General features: G+C 52.9%; 1 protein-coding gene across 4 annotated transcripts in view; it reads right to left on the bottom strand.

Annotated features, from left to right (window-relative positions):
• Positions 1–575: 575 nt before the first annotated feature.
• The window catches only part of MAPKAPK3 (MAPK activated protein kinase 3), a 32908-nt gene continuing 12462 nt past the window's right edge, over positions 576–21021 (bottom strand). For all 4 annotated transcript variants that reach the window (XM_007984374.3, XM_007984373.3, XM_007984372.3 and 1 more), the window contains exons 3-11: positions 9501–9640; positions 8114–8178; positions 7549–7628; positions 5344–5467; positions 4102–4177; positions 3623–3747; positions 3061–3146; positions 2683–2763; positions 576–1987 (exon numbers count right to left, since the gene is read on the bottom strand). In XM_007984374.3, the coding sequence (XP_007982565.1) occupies positions 1835–1987; positions 2683–2763; positions 3061–3146; positions 3623–3747; positions 4102–4177; positions 5344–5467; positions 7549–7628; positions 8114–8178; positions 9501–9640 (930 nt within the window). In that variant the 3' untranslated portion in view covers positions 576–1834. The remainder of the gene's footprint in view (positions 1988–2682; positions 2764–3060; positions 3147–3622; positions 3748–4101; positions 4178–5343; positions 5468–7548; positions 7629–8113; positions 8179–9500; positions 9641–21021) is intronic.

Here is a 21021-nt window from a genome sequence, read left to right on the forward strand (position 1 = left end):
GGAGCGAGCGCTGCAGGCAGCAGATGAGCTCTTGAAAAACTGGGAGTTTCAAGATAGGAGCTGGGAGAGAAATGCCACAGTTAGAGCCCTCCTTGAGGCTGCCCGCAAGGGCTCCTGAGGGGTGAGAGTGCTCTGTTACTGGAGTAGTCAAAAGACAGTCTTGCAGCACGCCGCCCCCTCCCCTCCTCGATATTCTCACTGCCAAATGAAATCTGGCAGTTTCTGAAAATAGCTCAGCGCTGCAGCAGGCACTCTGCCCGCCCTTCAGCAGGCTGGCACGCAGCTGGGGGTGGCCACTGTGGGCAGACACTGGCACACACAGGACCGGAGGTAAGTGTCACACACACTGCACAGGGGCGGCACAGAGCTGGGGGCATGTGGCAGCTGCCATCCCTCAGCTCTTCTGACCTTTCTACGCCTAGCGAGGACTCAGTGGCCTTGGAGTTAGCATGGCATGCTTATCAGGCCTGAGGCACCCCCTCCAGCTGGGGTGAAATCACTACTGGGTCTGAGAAGCTGCCCTTGGGCCACTTTTGTCCACCCCTGTAGACAAAAAGTAAACCTAGGAGCCAGGAGAAAATGATGAAATGGTGTTTATTACTATCTGGATGTAAAACCCAGCAGTGTTGTCCTATCTGACATGGTCTAGGGTTTTCCAGCCAGTGAGAGAGGGGCCAGGAAGGAACTAGGCTGGGTGTCAGGCACTTGTCAGGCAGCACCAGGGACTCGGCACCCTGAGGCTACCATGGTGGGGTGGGGCTGGTAAGTCCTGATCAGCCAGGAAAGGCCCTCTCTGCCCCACTCAGGCCCAAGCCAGGACCAGATGTTCTGAGCATGGCTCGGTCGCCTTCCCCAACCTCAGGTCTGACCCAGAGTAAAGAAAGAGACCTCAGGTTAATGGGAAGCCTCTTGGCCCTGCTCCCAACCAGCCACTTTCACATAAGTACACCAAAAGATAGCCCCCTCACATCAACAGAGAGGGGCTTTCCTGCCTGAGATCTGGTGAGCAGATGGGTGCAGGGAAAGTATACTGGCTTTTCTCACAGTGACATTTTCCAAAGTGGAAAAAGGTTAAAAATATCCCCCACCTTAAGTTCAGATGAAAAGCCACCATTTGGGTAGGGAGTAGTGAGGGGATAGCTAGGCCCAGGGACTCCCTCAGGGGAGAGTGCTGTGTTCCCTCTGGGCTGGGCTGCAGCAAGGCAGGGCTGGACTGCACAGGGAGGCAGGCAGACCGGATCCAGCAGCCTCCGGGAGCCCAAGGAGGAGTGAGACTGAGAAGACCAGCCAGTGTGCGAGAAATCAGCCTCCCCAAGAAGGCAGAGGTGAACCCTTAGTTGCCCCTCCTCCCTTACTCGCTCACTCAGCATTCACAGGCAGCAATGTGGTCCCTGGTCACCATGGCAACCAATGGCCAATGCCTTTCTCAAGGCCAGGCCCATCTGCCCACCCTGCAGGGGGATGTCTCTGTGGAAGACGTGGAAGATGGGAAGACCAGCCACAACTCCCAGTGGCCTAGAAAGCTAAGGCCATGCACCAGGGCAGGACAGCATGGAGGCCTCACTCAGGCCATCCTGGCTAAAGGTGCTGCTATGGCAGCAGGCAGCTCCCAGCCCCTAGGCCCTGTCCGTCTCTAGGGCTTGAGCCTGGGCCAGAGATCTGAAGGAGGTTTAGGGTCAGGGTCCTCCATCCTGAAGTTCCAAGTGACAAATTAAAACACAACAAAATAATCCTTTTGTTAAAAGAATGACCCTGGGCCCTCCTGGCCAGGGCCTCAGCACATTCCAGTCTGTCATGCAGGCTGACAGGCCAGGCTCCTCCAAGGTCCCATGAGCTACTGGTTGTTGCAGCCCTGAGAGGCAGAGGAGCTGCCTGCCTGCTTTTTTCTCCTCTTGTTGAGGAGCCGGTTGTTAGAGGTCTTCAGGTCCTTGATCTTCACCTGATCGTAGTCCACCCGCATAGTGGCCAAGGCACTGGTCATCTCCTCCTGGGGACAGACAGGATGGGGGGCACTAAGAGGTCAGGATGTACTGACGTTAGGAACTATCACCCCCTGCCTGGGCAGCCCCTTAACAGTGTCAGTGACAGCCTGTGCTGCTTCTGTGCCCACTGTGTGCCCAGCACTGGGCCAAGCCCTTTGCATCACATGAGGGACCTCACTACAGTCCTCTGTGGCAGACACTGAGCTTCTTCACAAAGGCACAAAAAGAGAGTTATTCCCTGGGACCACACCAAGGGTAAGTGGGATAGTGAACTAAACCACTTCTACCACAGAACCACAAGACCTTCAGAGAATGCCATCTCGCTGGGCAACCAGCACACTGGGGCCTGGAGTTTGTGCCACTGGAGCTGCTACCCCATATATTCAAATGTGGCCTCTGCTGGGTCTAAACCAGGCTGACCACCCTCCCAAATGTTGTTGGTTATAAGAGAGGTCATCATCCAAGCTTGGTACCAAAGCCCTGTTTCACTGAGGAAGTAAGCCAAGAGCACCACACTGAATGGGGTAGTGAGGCCCAATCCTTGGAGTACCATGGTTGGACCACTGTGACAGTCACTGACATCCTGTCCTCCAGGCATAGAAAGGGGCCAAAGACCCCAGACTCTGGGTAACCACCCCCCTGAAGTCCCTTTTGCCCAAATCCTGGCACCTGTAGTGAGACTGAGGCAGAGCCCACCGACCTTGACTTCGTCCCAGTGGTCTTTGTCTTCCTGCAGCACTCGGGCCGTGTGGAGTGGGGTCTGTGGCACCACCATCGATTGCTGGAAGGAGCCCCATGCCCATGGATTAGAAACTAGAGGCACCTGGGACAGCACTGGTTCCCCCAACTCCATCCCCTTCTCCCAGTCTCAGATGGGAAAACTAAGGCTTGGGGTGGGTAAGGAGCCTCAATGGGGCAGTGGCAAAGCCAGGTTGTAGGTGAGGCCCTACTATCTACCTGTGCGCATGGGCCCATTCCAACCCTGTACTGGGGCCTCAAAGCAGAGCCACCACCCTCCTGCCCGGCAGTCCCACTCCAGCTGGACACCCTGCCTGCCATGGGAGGAGGAGGGGCTCACGTTGATCCAGGGGTGGTTCATAAACTGAGTGATGGTCAGCCTCTCTGTGGGGTCCGTCTTCAACAGGAGGCGGATCAGCTGCTTGGCTAGGGAGGCCAGGGAAGAGAGGGGAGAGGTGAGGTTGCAGAGTTCCTCAGAACCAGCCCCTCCACCCTTCCCCATAGACCACAAGCTCTGCTGAGGCAGGGGCTGCATGTGCTCCCAAATTCCCAACCCACAGAAAGAGTGAGCTAACAACTATTTCTTGTTTTGAAGCACTAAGTGTCCAGGATAACTGGTTAAGCAGCAGTAGATAACTCATACAGGGCAGCCTTGTTTGTGGTCCTCAGAAGGGAAAATATGAATGAGGAATAGGAGTTAGAGGGAGTTTTGAGGAAGCAAGTTTTGAGCCTGTTTGACAGATGTAGAAACTGAGGCTCAAGAAGGTTAGGGGACTTGCCTAGGATCCCATAGCTGGGAAGAGGGGGAGCCAAGATTTGAACACAGGTCAGTTTGACACCAAAGTGATGTTTCCCAGAATGAAAGCTGCAGGGGCCAGGCTGGGACAGAGAGGTTCACTCACCATCCTCAGAGACCTCTGACCACTCAGGATTGGGGAAGCCATACTGGCCCAGGCGGATCCTTCTCTTCATCCCTGGGGAGATGGCCTGGCCCGTGTTGGAGTAGAAAGGTGGGAAGCCACAAAGGCTGGGGGAAGGGGTGAGTCATTTGGCATAGGGTGGGACCAGTGCCAGGGTAGACCCATTTCCCCTCAAAAGTCCCTGACTGGGGAGACAGGCAACCAGACACCATGGCAATAATACCAGCCCTCCGGACTCCCAGGCATATCCCAGGAATGCCATCAGCCCTTGGCATGGGGAGACCCTCAGGCACCTGAAGGAGTGGTGTCCCATGACCAAAAGGGAAGGGCAGCCTGCATGAGGAGTGACACACACAAGCCCCTCACCAAAGACATGGGGGTAGGGGGACAGAAGTGGTCCTGAGGGCTCACAGTGGGGGTGAGGGCAGGAGATGGAGGCAGGGGGTGGGGAAGGTACTCACAGGATGTACATGATGACACCCAGGGACCACATGTCACATGACTTGTCATACTTCTCTGGACCCAGGACCTCAGGGGCTGCCAGGGCAGAGGGACAGCAGGGCTCTCAGACCCAAGGGTCTTAAAGCCCAGGCAGAAGCCTGAAGCCTGGGCGAGGTGGGGAGCAGGTACCTGGGCTGGGAGGTAGGGCGGAGCAGACTGGCGTCTGGCACCTTTTGGAAAGGCAGCACGTGTGTGAAGCTGGGGGAGGAGAAAGCTCCCGGAAAAAAATCAACCACTTTCAGACATACCCCTAGCTCCCTTGGGCCTGGGCCCCTCTGCCAGTCTCAACCTTGGTGAAATAAGAGAAGGCCAGTCTGGGGCTTGGTGGGAAACTGTCGTAGGTGAGAGGGTCTTGGCCTGCCAGCTGTCCTGTGTCCCTTGCCTCCCAGAATGCACAGCCTAGGTCACAGGCAAGGAGGAACCAGGGGCAAGGCTCTGCATTCCATCATCAGCTTGGCTACCAATCCATGGGGCCTGTCTTCCCTGTGCAATGAGGTGGGTAGGCTAGAAGATTTCTAAGTTAAAATACTGCAAAACACATCCTAGTTAACAGAGTGCCATTTCAACTATCTCAGGGAGCTTCCCACCCCTTCAGCAGCCCTCCAGGAAGACCTCTTCTGAGGAAGAAAAGCCCTCTGTCATCGGCCCACTCTCAGGTTAGGGGGCAGTTTTGGCAAGGAGCATTTTCAGATCTGGGGGTTGCCCACTTGCAGAAGGGCAAGGAACTTTTCCAGGAAACATGAGTATGTGCACACCTCCAAGCCCTGGCTTTAGTGACTCTCTCCCACAAGGCAGGTGACTGGTACCCTTTGTCCCTCCAGGTTAGGAGGAAATGCCTGCCCGCTTTCTGAATATGAATCCCAGGAAGACAAAAACTAGAGAAAAACAACCGCGGTTGGGCTCCGTCCCGAGCTGATGGCAGCCTTTTATCACATATATATTTAGAGCTGCTGTGATGTCATTCAGCTCACAGGCCACAGCCAGAATTTTCCTGGATCTATTTTCAAAAGCAGAAGCTGAAGTTTGGGAGAATATTTTTGCAGCCTCCGGCCCCCCACGTCACCCGCCTCCATGCAGACAGAATTCTCCCCCTCCCTCCTTGCTGGGCTTTAACTCTTTGTTTTCTGCAACCCACCGGCTACCCTACAATACAGCTGTATAAGTTGGGGTGAGGAGTTACAAATCATGTCCCAAGGACTCACCCACATAATAGGGAGTATAGCAGGGTGTCTGCAGGGCATTTTGGGTGGTCTCCTTAGCAAAGCCAAAATCGGTGAGCTTAAGCACTGCGTCTTTCTCCTTAGATGTGTAGAGCAGGTTTTCAGGCTGGGCCAGAAAGAGAAAACATTGGTTTGGAGTTAGGAACCAGGCAGGAGCAGAGCCCCAAGGTGATCTTCAGCCAGACTCCCCGACTCCATCCCAGTGCAGAAGGAGCCAGGTCCATTTATAAAAAGACCTGGGCCTTGCCCACCAACATGGGTCAAATACAGAGACATCCAAGGTGCTACCTGCATTCACAAAAGGGGAAGCAAGGCAGGTGTTCAACCAAGGCTGTGAATGACCAAGTGCCATAGAAAGTCTTGGGGCAGGAACTTCTGATCCTGAGTTGGTGACATTGCCATGAAATGCTACAGCAAGGGTGCTAGGGGAAGGCAGGCTGCTCATAAGTCAGTGTTGCCAAGCACATGTCCCATACCCAGCCCAGAGTGAATCCTACAGGGCTAGAAGGACAGCCCCAACTGAGGTTGCTCAGAGGAGAAGGCCCTGGTTGCTCAGACCCCAGGAGCTGCACAGGGGCAATCTTCCTGTGTCCCAGGAGTAGCCAGGGGCCTGGCAGATGAGGGCAGTGGGGAGGTCTGTCCCTGAAACTGGTTTTTAATGAATGGGTAGGATATAGGCCCATGGAGAGGAGCAGAAGAGACCCCCAAGCAGAGCTGGGGTAGAAGGATGGGGTGTTGGTAGAAGGATGGGGTGGTGGTTTAGAACCAATGGATGCTATTTCTCAGGTTCTGTTTGAGAAGATCTGACCTTCTCAATTGTGATAAAAATTGTGATAAAAACAGAAAAGCAGTTTTAGTCTATTCAAGGGAATTTCCTCTGCAGAAGGCTTTTCTCTCTTTGGGAAAAAAAAGAAGCCAGGGTCCAAGTAAAGCAAGGATTTACAGGTTGTGGTGCTCAGCCAGAGGGAGGACCTGATGCAGCAACTGGAACCTCAGCTCGCCTCTGCCCAGTCTGAGGAGGAAATAAGCCAAGGAAGGTAATGTTCTAGGCTTGGGGCAGAGGGTCCAGGAGAAGCAGACTCTGCTCTGATAGTGCTCACACATGCTTATGTGTGCACGTGCATGTGTGTGCTGTACATGCAGAGTGCCTTGGTTTGCATTTCATCCATCTGATCCAGATGACCTCTAAGACCCAGTTCTCCCAGGATAGAAAATTTGGAGAGCTGAGCTTCCAGCCTCAAGACTGGAAGGTGGCCCAACAACTGGCACTATCTCTGTTCCTTCCTCCAGTGCTCAGCAAATGGCTTCTTTCCCTTAAAATGCTGGTATCAGAGGGCCTGGTCTATCAAAGCTATGGCTGTGACTTCACAAAAGCCCCAACAGGGCTAGGTGCAGTGGCTCACACCTGTAATCCCAGCACTTTGTGAGGCCGAGGCAAGTGGATCACCTGCGGTCAGGAGTTCAAGACCAGCCTGGCCAACATGGTGAAACCCCGTCTCTACGAAAAATACAAAAATTAGCCAGGCGTGGTGACGGGCGCCTGTAGTCCCAGCTACTTGGGAGGCTGAGGCAGGAGAATCGCTTGAACCCGGGAAGCAGAAGCTGCAGTGAGCCGAGATCGTGCCACTGCACTCCAGCCTGGGTGACAGAGTGAGACTCTGTCTCAAAAAAACAGAACAGAACAAAACAAAAAACCCCAATAGCATCAGGCAGCCCCTTCCTGAGGTTGCATGCACACAAAATTTCTTGCTGAACAAGTGAACAAATGAATGAATGAATCCCAGTGCAGCAATTACACAGCCCTGGGCATGTCACTTAATCTTTCTCTGAGCCTTGTTTTCCTCATCTGTAAAATGGGTAATGGCACTTGTCTCACAAGGCTGGGTGAGAATGAAATTAGATTGCTTGTCAGGGCCTGCTAGCTTCAGGCAGGCACTCGGTTATTCTTATTACTATTGGGATTACTCAGTGTTTGAAAGAAACAAGGGGACCCATCTGGTGAGAACAGAATGAGTATGCTGAAACCAGAGAAGAGGCTGAGAAGAGCAGTCTGGGACACAGAGCGGACGCTTTGAATGTGACTATGGAATATGGCCTCCACCCAGTGGGTCCTGGATGCCATCAGGGATTGTGGAGTGTGACAATATCCTCTTCCCTGGGTCCCCAACCTGAATCCTAGAGCCTCACCTTGACATCTCGGTGGGCGATGTTATGGCTATGTAGAAACTGGATGGCAGTGCCGATATCCCGCATTATCTCTGCAGCTTCTGCAGAAACAGAAGAGGAGGGGGTCAGTGATGCCAAAGGTCAAGCTCCCACCCTATCATCCCTCCTGGACACAGTCTAGCTGGCCAGCACAAGACAAGAAGACAGTGACAGCACTCCTGCTATCCAGGTTCTCTATCCCGGGATGTCTACCCCACCCCAGACACCCCAGTTTCCTCCGAGGATACCCCCAACCCATCTAAACTTCTTTCCTCAGTCCTGAACTACCTCTCCCCAGCTCAACTGCAAGGCAGCACCAAGAGGCTTTGAGGCCTCCATCCCAAAGCCATAGAGAGTCCATCTTCGACAAAGTGTCTCAGACTCAGAGAGTCCCTTGTGGGGTTGGACACTGAGTCCCACCCTTTCTTATTCAGATGGGAAGACTGAGGCACAGAGAGGAACAGGGTCTTGCCCAGCATCACACACAACTCTCTGGTCCATACCTCTTACCCTGAATCCTCCTGCTGGTCCAGCTACATGCACATACCTCTCTCAGTGAAAGCCTGGTCGCCACGCTCCTGAATCCTGCTGAACAACTCACCACCTTCCATGCTGTAAAAGAGGTGACTATAAGCAGAGAGGGGGAAACTGCACATCATTGTACCCTTGCCCCTGCCCCAAATCACAGGCCCAGGCTTCAAGCCCTAACACTCCGCTCCTCCCCTACTGAACAGCCACTGTCACCCTCCCTGTCCCTTGCAGAACCTGGTGCATGGTGGGTTGTCAGCTTGGGTGGGTTGAACTGAACTCTTGGAACTAGAAGAGGGTGGTGGGCTCTGATCCCTGCCAAGAAGCCTGTGTGTTCCCAGTGGCACGGCCCCTACCTGACTGTGAGGGCTTGGGTACTCCCAACCCTATTCAAGTCTCTGTTTCCCCAAATGTGGGATGAGATGTTAATTATCATCATATGACCACTGTTCTCTGGGCACCTACTATGTGCCATGCCCTGGGATCCACGTTTCATGAGTGCTGTTGTGTGATCCTGGGCTGGTTCTTTCACCTCTCTGTGCCTCAGCTGTCTCTTTTGTATAATAGGGATGACAGCACCAACCCCATAGTCATGCAGATTGAATATGCAATACACATGGGCCACGTAGAATGGAGTCAATCACAGGGAGGGCCTGTGGCTGCCTGCTCCATTGCCCCTCAAGGGCTACAGTGGCACCCAGATCTGCTACCTGGAAATCACAGCTACATTAAGATCTTCCCCACATCTTACATCTGAGTTACAGAGATTCAGAGAGGTTAAGAGCTGCCCATGGTCACACAGCTAGTGGGTAGCAGAGGCAGGATCTGAACCCCAAATCTGAAGAACTGGCTAACCGGTACAGGAAGGGGGGACTTGACAGGCAGACAGGGAGGAGCTGGGGACCCAGAGTCTAAGGACAGCTGGTGCTGAGCCACAGTGTTACAGGAAGAAGCCCAGGGTGGAGAAGGCTGCTGGCTCCTGGTTCTAGGCCCCAAGCACCCAATTCCTGGTGGGACCATGTGAGCACATATCCAGGTCAAAAGGAGAGAAAGTTGAGGGAACTGTGTGGGTCCTGTTCTTCCCCAAATCCCCCATCCATCCATATTCAGGGATTGGGAGGCTTCTCTGACAGCTCTTCTAGTCCTCCTCACAGAGTAGAAATCACACTCAGGGAGGCCATATTAACCCCTATGGTTTCTTGTCCACCCTTGAGAGAATGTCCTTATGGCCAACTCCATAGATCCACAGGCAGGGCCTGTGGCTGCCTGCTCCATTGCCCCTCAGGGGCTACAGTGGCACCCAGATCTGCTACCTGGAAAACAAAGAAAGTCTCTAGAAGCATGGCAGGGAGCCTGGGGGCCACAGGGATGCCGAGGGGGTATGGAGATAGGGCAGGCCAGCATACCATTCCATGATGATGAGGAGACAGCGCTTGCCATGGTGCATGTTCTCATACACATCCAGGATGCGGACAATGTGGGGACCGCCAGAAGCCTGCCAGTGATGGTCTACCTCCTGCCGGGCCTTGGGGCTGTCATATAGGAGCTGTGGGTGGGTGGGCATAGAAAGCATCAGGCTCAGGGCCCTCTACCATCACTTTGCAGACAAAAACATATAAGCTCAGAGGCCTGTGACCTGCCCTAGGTCACACAGCTTATAAGGAGCAGAATGAGAATTTGAATCCAGGTTTCTCTGACTTGTGGTCCAATGAGCCTCTGGACTTGAGGGTCAGTCCTGGGCTCAAGCAGCTTGGCAGGTAGTTCAAGGAGTCTCTGGGAGGTGGCTGACTGCTTCGAGGGGCTCAGAGGCCAAAGAAGCCCTTGCCTCCCTTCTCAGGGACTGCAAATAAGATGGAAATTGAGTGGGTTTTATAACCCCACTCTAATCACACAGCAGCCATGGGACCTCAAGCCAGGGGCCACACATCCCTTGAGCCTCATTTTTACAATGAGGATGACACAGTTGTTCCATTTCCTAGGCTAGGGTTGGAAATTGTACATGTAAATTGAACAGGATAGCACCTGGCACATAGTAGGCCCTTGGTGCCTCCCTTGTGATTCTCACCCAGCACATCTATGAGAAACATAAGTGTAGATGTAGAAGGTGCTGGGGAAAGGCTGGGGAGGGGAGAGGGTGCACTAACACACAAATCTGCCCTACAGGCCGCAGCATGATCAGGAGAGTGCTGGAGTGGGAAGGAAGACTTCCTGCAGGAGAGGTTAAGGCCTGTGTCTGTCAATCTATCTCCCACAAAGAAACTGGCCCAGAGTGGAGTGAGACAAGACCACACTCCTGTAGGGGTAAAAGTAATTAAGACTTCAAATTCTCCAGGAGTGGGAGCGAGAACAAAACTGTCACTACCAAGTAAAGTGCTTCTAAAATGAGTTGCTTGGTCATGACCACCCAGTCAGTCCCCAGCTCCCAAGGTAACTTTGTAGCCTGCCTGGGAGCTGCTATACAATACCAGGGCAACAATGTCATCCTGCTGTGAGAGAGGTGGGGCCATCTCAAGGTGACCTAGCTGCCTAGCCTCCACCCTCATCCCATGCTTACAGATCTCCGGTGAGGACCTAGAGGTATAGACTTGGGGCAGAGAGGACCCTAGTTGAAGGAGATGACAGCTGAGTGGAGTGAGATGTGGGTTTGGGATTGAATTCCTCCGATGACTCGGTGTGACCTCAGGCAAACATTCACAGCTCCAAGCTGCAGCCCACAACTCTGTAAAATGGAGTAATAGCAGAGTCATTCCCACAGGGTGCATCCCAGCAAGGCAAGCATCCGGTGGGCGGGCATCAGGATCCTTGCTCGGGTTAACTCAGCCCTGGACTGTGGCTGCCAACCAGCACCAGAAATGAACAAGGTCTCACAGTGGCCCTGCTGTAGGGGGAGAAGAAGTCAGCATGCATGAGGAGATGGCCCAGAATAGGGACAGCAGGGACAAGCCACTCCCCAAAAGGGTTGCTCACTCAAGGACCAGCCATGACACTGTGTTTCCTAATGGAGGAGGGCTGGGGACCAGGGCTGATGCTCAAGACTGGGGCTCGGATCAGCACTGCTCAGCATCCGTAGGACCCTGGGCTGCCCCAGCCTTAATTTCCTCCTCTGCAGGATGCGGACAGCCAGGCCACTTTACACAGGGCACTGTTGGGGGCAGGCTCTGGGACCACGCACGCTCTCTAGGTAAAGACAAACTGGGGGAGGGCAGTGTCCCAGAGAGGGGAGAGGCAGGCAATGGTTTCTCGAGCCTGCTGCCCCTTGGCTGTCCCTCCTTTTCTGGAGCTACTCCCGTCAACTCTAGCCTGGGAATACAGGCAGTGCAAGGAATATAGAGAGCCAGGGTCTGGACAAGCCCTCCAGCAACTCTGTGCCCCTGCTCCATTACCCAGAGCAGGCTGGGGGTATGTGTCAAGGCTGCTGTGGGCAGACACTCCTGCCTGGACACTGGATCCTTGCTTATGCTGCCTTTGCCTTCCAGAACACCCCTCAGGTTGGTGTCCGCACAATTCCCAATCACCAGCTTCTTCCTCAGCGCTGGGACCAGAAAGCTCAGTGCCCCCAACTCGCCTCCACCATGTCCTGGGGTGGCTCTAGCTGGGGGTACCCCAATCCTCAGCCATAGGAGCCAAGAGGCACCATCCTCCCTCCCTGCACCTGGTTCCTTCTTTGCCTCCTCCCCTTCCCCCTGCCTGATCCCCTCCTCCCCAGCCTGAGCTAACCATCTCCTCTCAGGCCTAGCAGGCTGGCTCCCACACTCCCTCCTCACTCCCCGTCTTGTGGCATCTCACTCCCACATCAGAATCCTCCTCTTCTCTCTTAAAAGCCCAAGCTCACAGCTGGAATGCTTTCAGTAGGGTCCTCAGCCCTGCCTCTCCCTTTATGACTGTAATCCACCTGTGGCCACAGACACTTCCTCACATCTTCCAAATAAATGTCCTCCCCCAGCACGCAGGGCTTACCTTCCTTTCCCACCTCACTTCCTGCTACCTCTGGGCCAAAACCACCTTGTTCTGGCCAGAAAAATACATGTGCTGTTCCCAAACAGGCCTTACTCTCCCAGGCCTCTGTGTCTAGGCCTGTGCTGGTCCCTGTCATGTGCATTCTTGCCTCATCTTCTCTGTTGGGTCAACTCCCTCTTTTTGAGGAATCTTCAGGGCTCAATTCAGATCGATCAATCAATCTCTCCCTCTCTCTCTCTCTCTCTCTCTCTCTCTCTGTGGAAAATCCTCCCAGTACCTTTCTTACTGGTTTTGCCTCTGTTCCTCCTATCAGCCTGGGAGCAGCTTGAGGACAGAGGCAGGTAAAATTCACCTGGGGGTCCCTGGCTGGAGCCTGGCAGGAAACACTGGGCTCCTGAGCAAACAAAGGATGGGAGGATGGGCCCAGGACTGGAGGGAGAGAGGGAGAGAGGGAGGGCGATCGATGGCCAAGGAGCCGCCAGAGAGCCTTCCAGCCTGGGCCTGTAGCCTGTGCTTTGCTGAGGTAGAGGAGCAGGTGGAGCTGCCCTGAGCTGGAGCCTCTCGAGGCTTCCTGCCCCACTGAGTCCATATTTAGGAACCCATTTCCCACATGGATTAAAATAGTCCTTCTACAAGTGCCAAAGCCCTGAAAATAGGCACAGGGGCAGGGGAGAGGGCTGTTTCCGGAAAATATAATAAATGCCCCACTGGACTCTCTACAGAGCACATCACAGGAGACAGACCCCTCAGCCTGGGCCCAGGTCCAGCTGCCAAGAAATCTCCTAAGCTGTCTCTCCTGATCCCTTGAGTTGAACCTGAGCATAGCCCAAAACCTCCTAGAGCCTCAGTTTTCTCATATTCCTTCCCCTTAGCCAGAGCCTTCTCCTCCTCCAGGTCTCCCCTCAGTGTGGTCCACCTCAATGTCATCTCATCTCAGAAGCCCTCCCTCTTCATCCTTTGTTTTTCTTTCTTTCAATACATGCTTCGTTTATTGAGGTGTAATTGACATATAGTAGAATGCACAGGTCTCAAGGGTCCAATTCAATGAGTTCTGACGATTGCACACACCCTTGGGACCCAAACTTCCATCAAGATTGGAAAACATTCCTAGCTCCCCAGAAAGCTCTCACATCATTGCCCTTTTTACTTCCTGCACAGCACTTGCTCACAACCTGCAATTAGCTTGTTCCTTTGATAACTCTTTAAGCAAACACACACACACAGATATTGTACTTTCAATGTGCCTGGCTCTGTTTGGGGTACTTTATAAACATTAGGAGGAAAGGACTTCATTATCGCCACTTTTTGGATGAGGAATTGAGGCACAGAGAGAGAAAGTAATTGGCCCCAAATCACATGGCTGATCCCTCATCAGACTGTGGGCCCACAGGGCAGGGTCAGTCTGCCTGGCCACCTCTAGGTCCCAGTACTGGGATACAGGGCCTGACACAGAGCACTAACTCAGGTAATAGTTGTAGATTTCTTTTTGAGACAGAATCTTGCTCTGTCATCCAGGCTGGAGTGCAGTGACACAATCATAGCTCACTGCAGCCTCGATCTCCTGGGCTCAATGATTCTCCAACCTCAGCCTCCCAAGTAGCTGGGACCACAGGTGTATGCCACCACGCATGGCTAATTTTTTTTTTTTTTTTTTTTTTTGTAGAGACGGGGTTTTATCATGTTGCCCAGGCTGGTCTCGAACTCCTAGGCTCAAGTGATCCTCCTGCCTTGGCTTCCGAAGCAATGAGATTATAGGCATGAGCCACTGCACCTGTTAATATTGGTAGATTTAATAAATCTATAGAGTAAGGATGAGGGGAAAAACCTCTCACAACCTATCATGAGGACAAGATAAGATTAAATTGGCCGCGCGTGGTGGCTGACGCCTGTAATCCCACCATTTTGGGAGGCCGAGGCAGGTGGATCACGAGGTCAGGAGTTCGAGACCAGCCTGACCAACATGGTGAAACCTCGTCTCTACTAAAAAATACAAAAATTAGCCAGTGTGGTGATGTGCACCTGTAACCCTAGCTACTCAGGAGGCTGAGGCAGGAGAATCACTTGAACCTGGGAGGTGGAGGTTGCAGTGAGCTGAGATCGTGCCACTGCACTCTAGCCTAGACGACAGATTGAGACTCCGTCTCAAAAAAAAAAAAGATTAAATTGAGGAGGCCCCAGTGAGGCTCAATAAATGGGAGACATGACAACCTGGCCAAACTTTCTCCCTGCTGCCCAAGGGCAGCCTGTACCTCACCTACCCGCTCTGTTGAACCAGGCTTTACCTCCTCTTCCAGGGAGCCCATCATGACTGCTCCATTCCACAAGGCATTGCTGCAAGTTGGCCTCCTTCACATAGGTACATGACTCCACACTACTCTTCACAAAAGAGGTCCCAAAGTAAGAGCTCCATCTTCCCAGGTATGAGAATGAGCACAGAGCCAGGACACAGGAGGCCCAGGTTTTATCCCTATTCTCAGTATGACCTTAGGCCAATCCCTTTTCCTCTCTGGGCCTCTGTTTCCCCAGTGTTAAGCTGTAGGACTTGGGCTACATAGGGTGGGGGAGAGAAGTGGGTAACAAGGCGGACTTCTAGACAGGGGTTCCTTGCAAAGTACCTACCATAGTACCACTCCCACATCATTGCCCCCATGGAGCAGCCTCTGGGTCCCCATGGCCTCCACACCACATGCCTGAGCCCACTGGGGGCTACCTGGAATGGGCAATGATGTCATGGTTCCCAGTCACAGCTGGGAAGACAAGAAGATAGGAGGGGGCTAAGCACGGTGGCTCACGCCTGTAATCCCAACACTTTGGGAGGCCGAGGCGGGAGGATCACCTGAGGTCGGAAGTTTGAGACCAACCTGGCCAACATGGTGAAACCCCATCTCTACTAAAATACAAAAAATTAGCTGGGTGTGGTGGCACACACCTGTAATCCCAGCTACTTGGAAGGCTGAGGCAGGAGAATGGCTTGAATCTGGGAGGTAGAGATTGCAGTGAGCCGAGATTGCACCATTGCACTCCAGCCTGGGAGAGAGAATGAGACTTCGTCTCAAAAAAAAAAAAAAAAGAAGAAGAAGAAGATAGGAGGGGACTTCTGACAACCCAACAGGCCCCTACCCTTGCCTCACTCCTCTCCTATGTTCCCTGAGCTCCCCAGCGGTCCATCAGAACTGGAGGGTCTGTGATGGCACTTGGGCAGCTCCACAGCTCTAGCTAGTGCCCAGTAGGTACACACAGACACACACACTCACCACACACACACAGACATACACACACATACACCCCTGTGAGGTGGAAACTGCGCTTCTTCCTGAAGAAGGGGATTCCTGGCCATGCACCTGAGGTGTGGGTCCCCACTGAAGCTCAATGAGCATTGAATTTGAGATGACATTTCCTTTAGCGAGTGACCGCAGGCCTCAGGCTTTGATGTACTGGTTTTCACTTCCCCCTTCTCCCCTCATCCTGCTTTGCCAGATTCTCTTTCTTGCCCCCAGAGCCAGCAGCTAGAGGCCAAGACCCCTACTGACTTCACCAGCTAGTGAGTCCCAGCAAAATTTGAGAGCAGAAGGGCCAGTGCCCCTCTAGCATCACCAGGTGGAATGTGGGGGCCTCAAAACAGGCCAGGCCCCTATCACCCCACTATGTCCCTTCCCACCCTTGCAAGGACACGGTTTACTTGTGGGTGGAGGAATTCTTGAGTTCCATAGCTGGGAAAACTACAGCACCATTTGCCTGTTTGGAAAACAATTTGCAGTTTACAAAACACTCTGCTGTCCCTTATCTCATGGAAATCCTTGGCGCCACCCTGTGAGGCAAGCAGGGTGGGAACCATTAGCCCCAATTTACAAATTGAGGAAACACAGGCTCAGGAGGATGAAGTCATTGCCCTGGGGCCACCTGGCTACAGGATGGCAAGGCTGGAGAAGGAAGGAGAACAGGACTTTTGAGAGAGCACCCAGACAACCCCTCCCTGAGGGGAGATGAGAGGAGGGGGTGGCCCCAAGTTGGAGAGGCACTGGTCAAATCCACAGCTTGCACAAGACTGGGGAAGCTTGTTCCGAAATAAATGTGTGCATCAGTGAGTGGGTGTGTGCATATGTAGGGGTATGAGGAGGGTATGTGGGGGCATGTGTGTGCGTGGGAACATGAGTGTGTACATGCATGTGTACATCCATGTATAGGGGTGTGTGCATGGGTGTGTGGGGCATATGGGAGTGGGTGTGTGGGCCCATGGGCATATGTGTGTCTCCAGTCTCTGCAATGTTGACTTTGAACTCACAGAGAACAGGATTTATCCATCTGTCCATTTGTTCATCTAGTATTTTCTACTTCTCCAAAGTACCTAGCAAAGAACCGGCCACAGAGAGGTGCCCAAGAAACATTGGGGGGTCTTATTGCTACAACTCAACCTAGGACAGCCTGTGCAAGAAGGTGACCAAGAGATGGGCGGATCACGAGGTCAGGAGATCAAGACCATCCTGGCTAACACGGTGAAACCCCATCTCTACTAAAAATACAAAAAAAAAAAAAAAATTAGCCGGGCGTGGTGGCGGGCGCCTGTAGTCCCAGCTACACAGGAGGCTGAGGCAGGAGAATGGCGTGAACCCAGGAAGTGGAGCTTGCAGTGAGGGGAGATCACACCACTGCACTCTAGCCTGGGCGACAGAGCAAGATTCTGTCTCAAAAAAAAAAAAAACAGAAGGTGACCAAGCCCAGATGCCTCCATTCAGCATTCAGACCTCCTCTCCCACTGGGACCCCATCTCCATGGCAGGGCCTAACACTTCTTTTTGCCCAGAACTGGAAAACCACTCTGTCTGTCTTCTTAGAGATCGAACAAAGCTGGGATGTCTGCAGTGACTCTTGGGAACCAGTCCCCAACACCCTCCTCCAGCCACCTCCTTTCCCAGGGAGGGCCCCCTATCCAGGTCCACCCACCCACACATGGGTATCCCCATCCAGCTCACCCCAGTGCTGGGCTCTTCTCAAGTAAAAGTGCCCACAGTATCTCCGTCTCTCACATACAGGAAGCGCCCAGGCTACCAGCTTGGAAAAGCAGTTTCCCCAACACCCCCTGCAGCCACACCCCAACCTCCATACCCCTGGCCAATTAACCTGCAGCCCCGGCCAGGCTGCTATATGTATGGTCTCTGCCAGAACACCCACTCTTTCCGGGGGAAGACAGCTGACTTATCTCTCCCATCAACAAAGCAGTAATAAATTAAGAAGCTGAAGCTATGGATTTTGTGACAACTCACAATATGAGAGACATCAGCCCTACAGCAAAGGGAACTTCCTCCTGGAGGCCAGGGTTCTAGTTCCTCTCACCACCCCTTGAGGCCCTCCAAGCCCCATTATTTCTGCAAGCCCTGCTTATTAACAACAGTATTTCAGACATTTTATAATTCTAAAATAAGACAAAAGCCAAACCAAACAAAAACAGCAGGTTGTCTTTAGAATGAAGAAAAAGATAAAATGCACCAGAAACCCATGCAAGTTCAAAACTATAAATGAGGACAAATTTTAATTCTGAGCTTCCTGGAAGTCTTGGCAAAGAAGGAAACCAGTTAGGCTCTGCTGCTTTTATTACCCCATGAAGAGGAGCATAGACATTCACTGAACATTTTCTAAGACAAAATTCTAAAAAGGATTTCACATCAAACCTTATATGGGAGAAAACCTTCTGACAACACCTTCAACAGCAATTTTGCAAAAGATATAGACTCAAATGAACATATCAAATATGGATTCCCCTATGAAGACTGACGCCAGCACATGGGCCTCAGCTATTGCCTGGCATGTGGGCCAGGAGTGCTGAGATAACATCACCAGACCTTCATTTTCTTGGGATTCCAGCTTTGTTTTGTGCCGGAGGGCAGGGAGGAGAGGAGCAGCAGGGACCATCATGGCCTCCAACACCTTCTGTCCCACCTAAGGGTCTCGTCCCAGCCTCAGGCAAAGGCAGGCCAGGATGCTGAAGATTAAATCTCAGCACACGTGCTCAACACTAAATCTCAGGCAGCAAAACTGTGGAGAATGTTGTAGGGAAATTTAGGTTTCATTGTTGGGAACCCCTATTCTTACAGAGACAAGCCATGAATAAGACAAAGCACTTTGAACCTACCATACTTCCTCCTTGACAAGTCTTCGACTCAGCCATCTCTAAGATCTCTCCCAGCTCCCAGTTGTATGATTATTTGTGATTGTTTCCCATGAGGATCACATCTCAAATGATGTAAGAGACACCACTGGAATAGCAGAATTCATTTTACAGCCAGTTGTTGAAACCCCTGCCAGCAGTGCTGGCACCTGTGCGGGTAATGAACACACTCGGCCCTGCCAGCCAGTGTGACCCTTGCGGGCTGCTTTGCCCATTCAGAGAATGGGTCACAGCCTCAGCCTCTGCTCTGTGGGGAAGATGTCAGGATGGGACTGACCCTGAATTTAGAGTTCAGAGGCAGGCTTTTCCTTCTTAAGGCTTCAGCATCTTCCTTGTAATGCCAGAGCCCCGCTCCTGCCCCCCGTGTCCTCCTTCTCCCTCCCACCAAGGGCACCGGTGCTATTTGGAGAGCTGGAAGTAGTGTCATATCTAACTTTTTAGCCAGTTTCAAATCAGAGCTGCAGACCTGTGCCATTATTCTCTCACACACTCATTTTCCCAGCTTTTGTATCTCATTAAAGGAGCTAATGGAACCAATTTTGCAGCTATGGATAAGTTGGCCTCCTGACAGATGAGACCTCACTTCATTAAGTTCTGACCACATCCTGTCCTCTGTCTCACCCTGCCCACTGACCTCTCCTCCTCAGAGGCTCAGTTCCAAGGAGGGCAGCTCACGTGATACTACTGACCCCAAACGTCCAGGCCCCAGGTGGGTGCTGAGGGAATGATGGAGTCAGGTAGGATTAGCTCTCGCTACATGACAACAGTCTGTCCCTGGTGCTGGGCCAGTACTGTGCTGAGGCCACCTCATACAGTGCTCACCATAACCCAACGAGCATCAGCAGTGCCCTTCTACCTGTAGGGAAATGTCCCTCTGGAAGGTTAAGTGACTTGCCCAAAGTCACACAGCTGGGCAGTGAGAGTCAAGACTTGAACCTGGACCTGTGCCCTGCACTGGGAACCATGTACAGCTGCTTCACCCCTTTTCCATGCAGCTTCAAGGCTTGGAGCAGGCACTCATCCCCACAACACCAGCCTGGGGAAAACAAACAGAGAAGGCCCTGCCACTCCTTCCGAGAGCTTGGCCCACGCCCCTGGTCTGGACCAGGCCCTGCTGCTTGGTGGCTGTTACAATAATGGCAGATGTTCACGGAGCCCTGCCCTGTACCAGGCATGTCACACCCATTAGCTCTTGCCCTTCAACAACTCCATTGTTAGCCACCATTTTCAGATGAGGAAACTGAGGGTCAGGGAGGCTTTGTGGATTCTCTGGGTCACATGGTTTGCACATGGCCACCTCTGAGTCAGAGTTCTTTGGGAAGCAGGATTCAACTTTCATCCCCAAGGAGGCCTGCCCATGTACAGATCCCCTCCCAATTCCTGCAAACATGTACTGGCCCTGTCTGGGGGCTAGGTGGGCTGGGACTGGGAATGCTGCCATGGGCACTCTGTCCTCAAGGATTCAGGGGTCTATGGATGAGTCACTGCCAATTGGGATGCTTGATGATGACACATACACCTGGGAAACTGGTCCTGGCTCCTTCCCTTCCCTTCTCCTTTCTTTCCAGAACCAGAACCTGGCAGAACAGGCGAGATGGGGAAGGCCAACCCCTCCTGAGGGAACTCACAAGAAAGGAAGATGCCTGAACAACCACTCCCCTTCTAGGCCAAGGCCAGGACACCTGATGGGGGCAGGGGGCAGCTTGACAGGCTGGGAACCTCCACCTGACCACTTCCCACTAGAGTTCTTGGGGGGACAGGGAGTAGCTGAGGTTCCAAACCTAGTGTCTTCTCAGGAAGCTCTGCTGACAGGACAGCCAACACAAATTTTGAAATCATCAAGTCTTAGGCCAGGCGCGGTGGCTCACGCCTGTAATCCCAGCACTTTGGGAGGCTGAGGTGGGCGGATCACCAGGTCAGGAGATTGAGACCATCCTGGCCAACACAGTGAAACCCTGTGTCTACTAAAAATACAAAAAAATTAGCCAGGCATGGTGGTGTCAGGTGCCTGTAGTCCCAGCTACTTGGGAGGCTGAGGCAGGAGAATAGTGTGAACCCAGGAGGTGGAGCTTGCAGTGAGTGGAGATCGCACCACTGCACTCCAGCCTGGGCAACAAAGCGAGACTCCATCTCACATTAAAAAAAGAAAAAAAAAAAAAAAGAAATCCTCAAGTCTTAGGAAGACAAGATTCCTCCAATTTACTAAATTTTGATGGCCTTAGTTGGTCTGCTTCCCACCAGCCCCAGACAACCTGGAAACAAAGGCTGAAATGCTAAGTCTGGGGGATGGGAAGAGTGGAGGGAAATGCTTCTAGAAAGAGGGACCTGAGGGAGGCTCCCAGGAAGGAAGAGGGAAGAACAGTGGGAATGTGAGTGCTAGGGGGTCCCAGTGCCCCAGACCAGGGACCATGCACAGCAGGACTAGCTGCAGTCACAGGGGTCCAGGTCTGTCCCCAACTCCCCTGTGGCCTTAAGCAGGCCATTCAGCCTCTCTGAGCCTCACGGGCCCAATCTGGAAAGTGGAGATGGTGCTAATACTACTGTTCCCAGGGAGCCATGAGGAGGGAATGAGAGCACACGCAAAGAGCTCAGATGAACTCGGTGTCGGGTGTACACTGAAGGAATTGAGGGGCCATGATGGTACAGGTGAAAACAGCTTCCGGGTTTGCTTAGGGACTCCTGGCTTCAGGATTCCCCTGGGTCTTCCTGAAATGGCCTTACACTCCTCCCCTCCTTGTTTCCCAGAACTCAGGGAAAGCGAGGTGCAGCCTTGGGGACCTGGGGGAGGCAGAACCCCTCCAATCCAGC

Source organism: Chlorocebus sabaeus, chromosome 22 (genome assembly GCF_047675955.1).
Source record: "Chlorocebus sabaeus isolate Y175 chromosome 22, mChlSab1.0.hap1, whole genome shotgun sequence".
Lineage (NCBI taxonomy): Eukaryota > Metazoa > Chordata > Mammalia > Primates > Cercopithecidae > Chlorocebus > Chlorocebus sabaeus.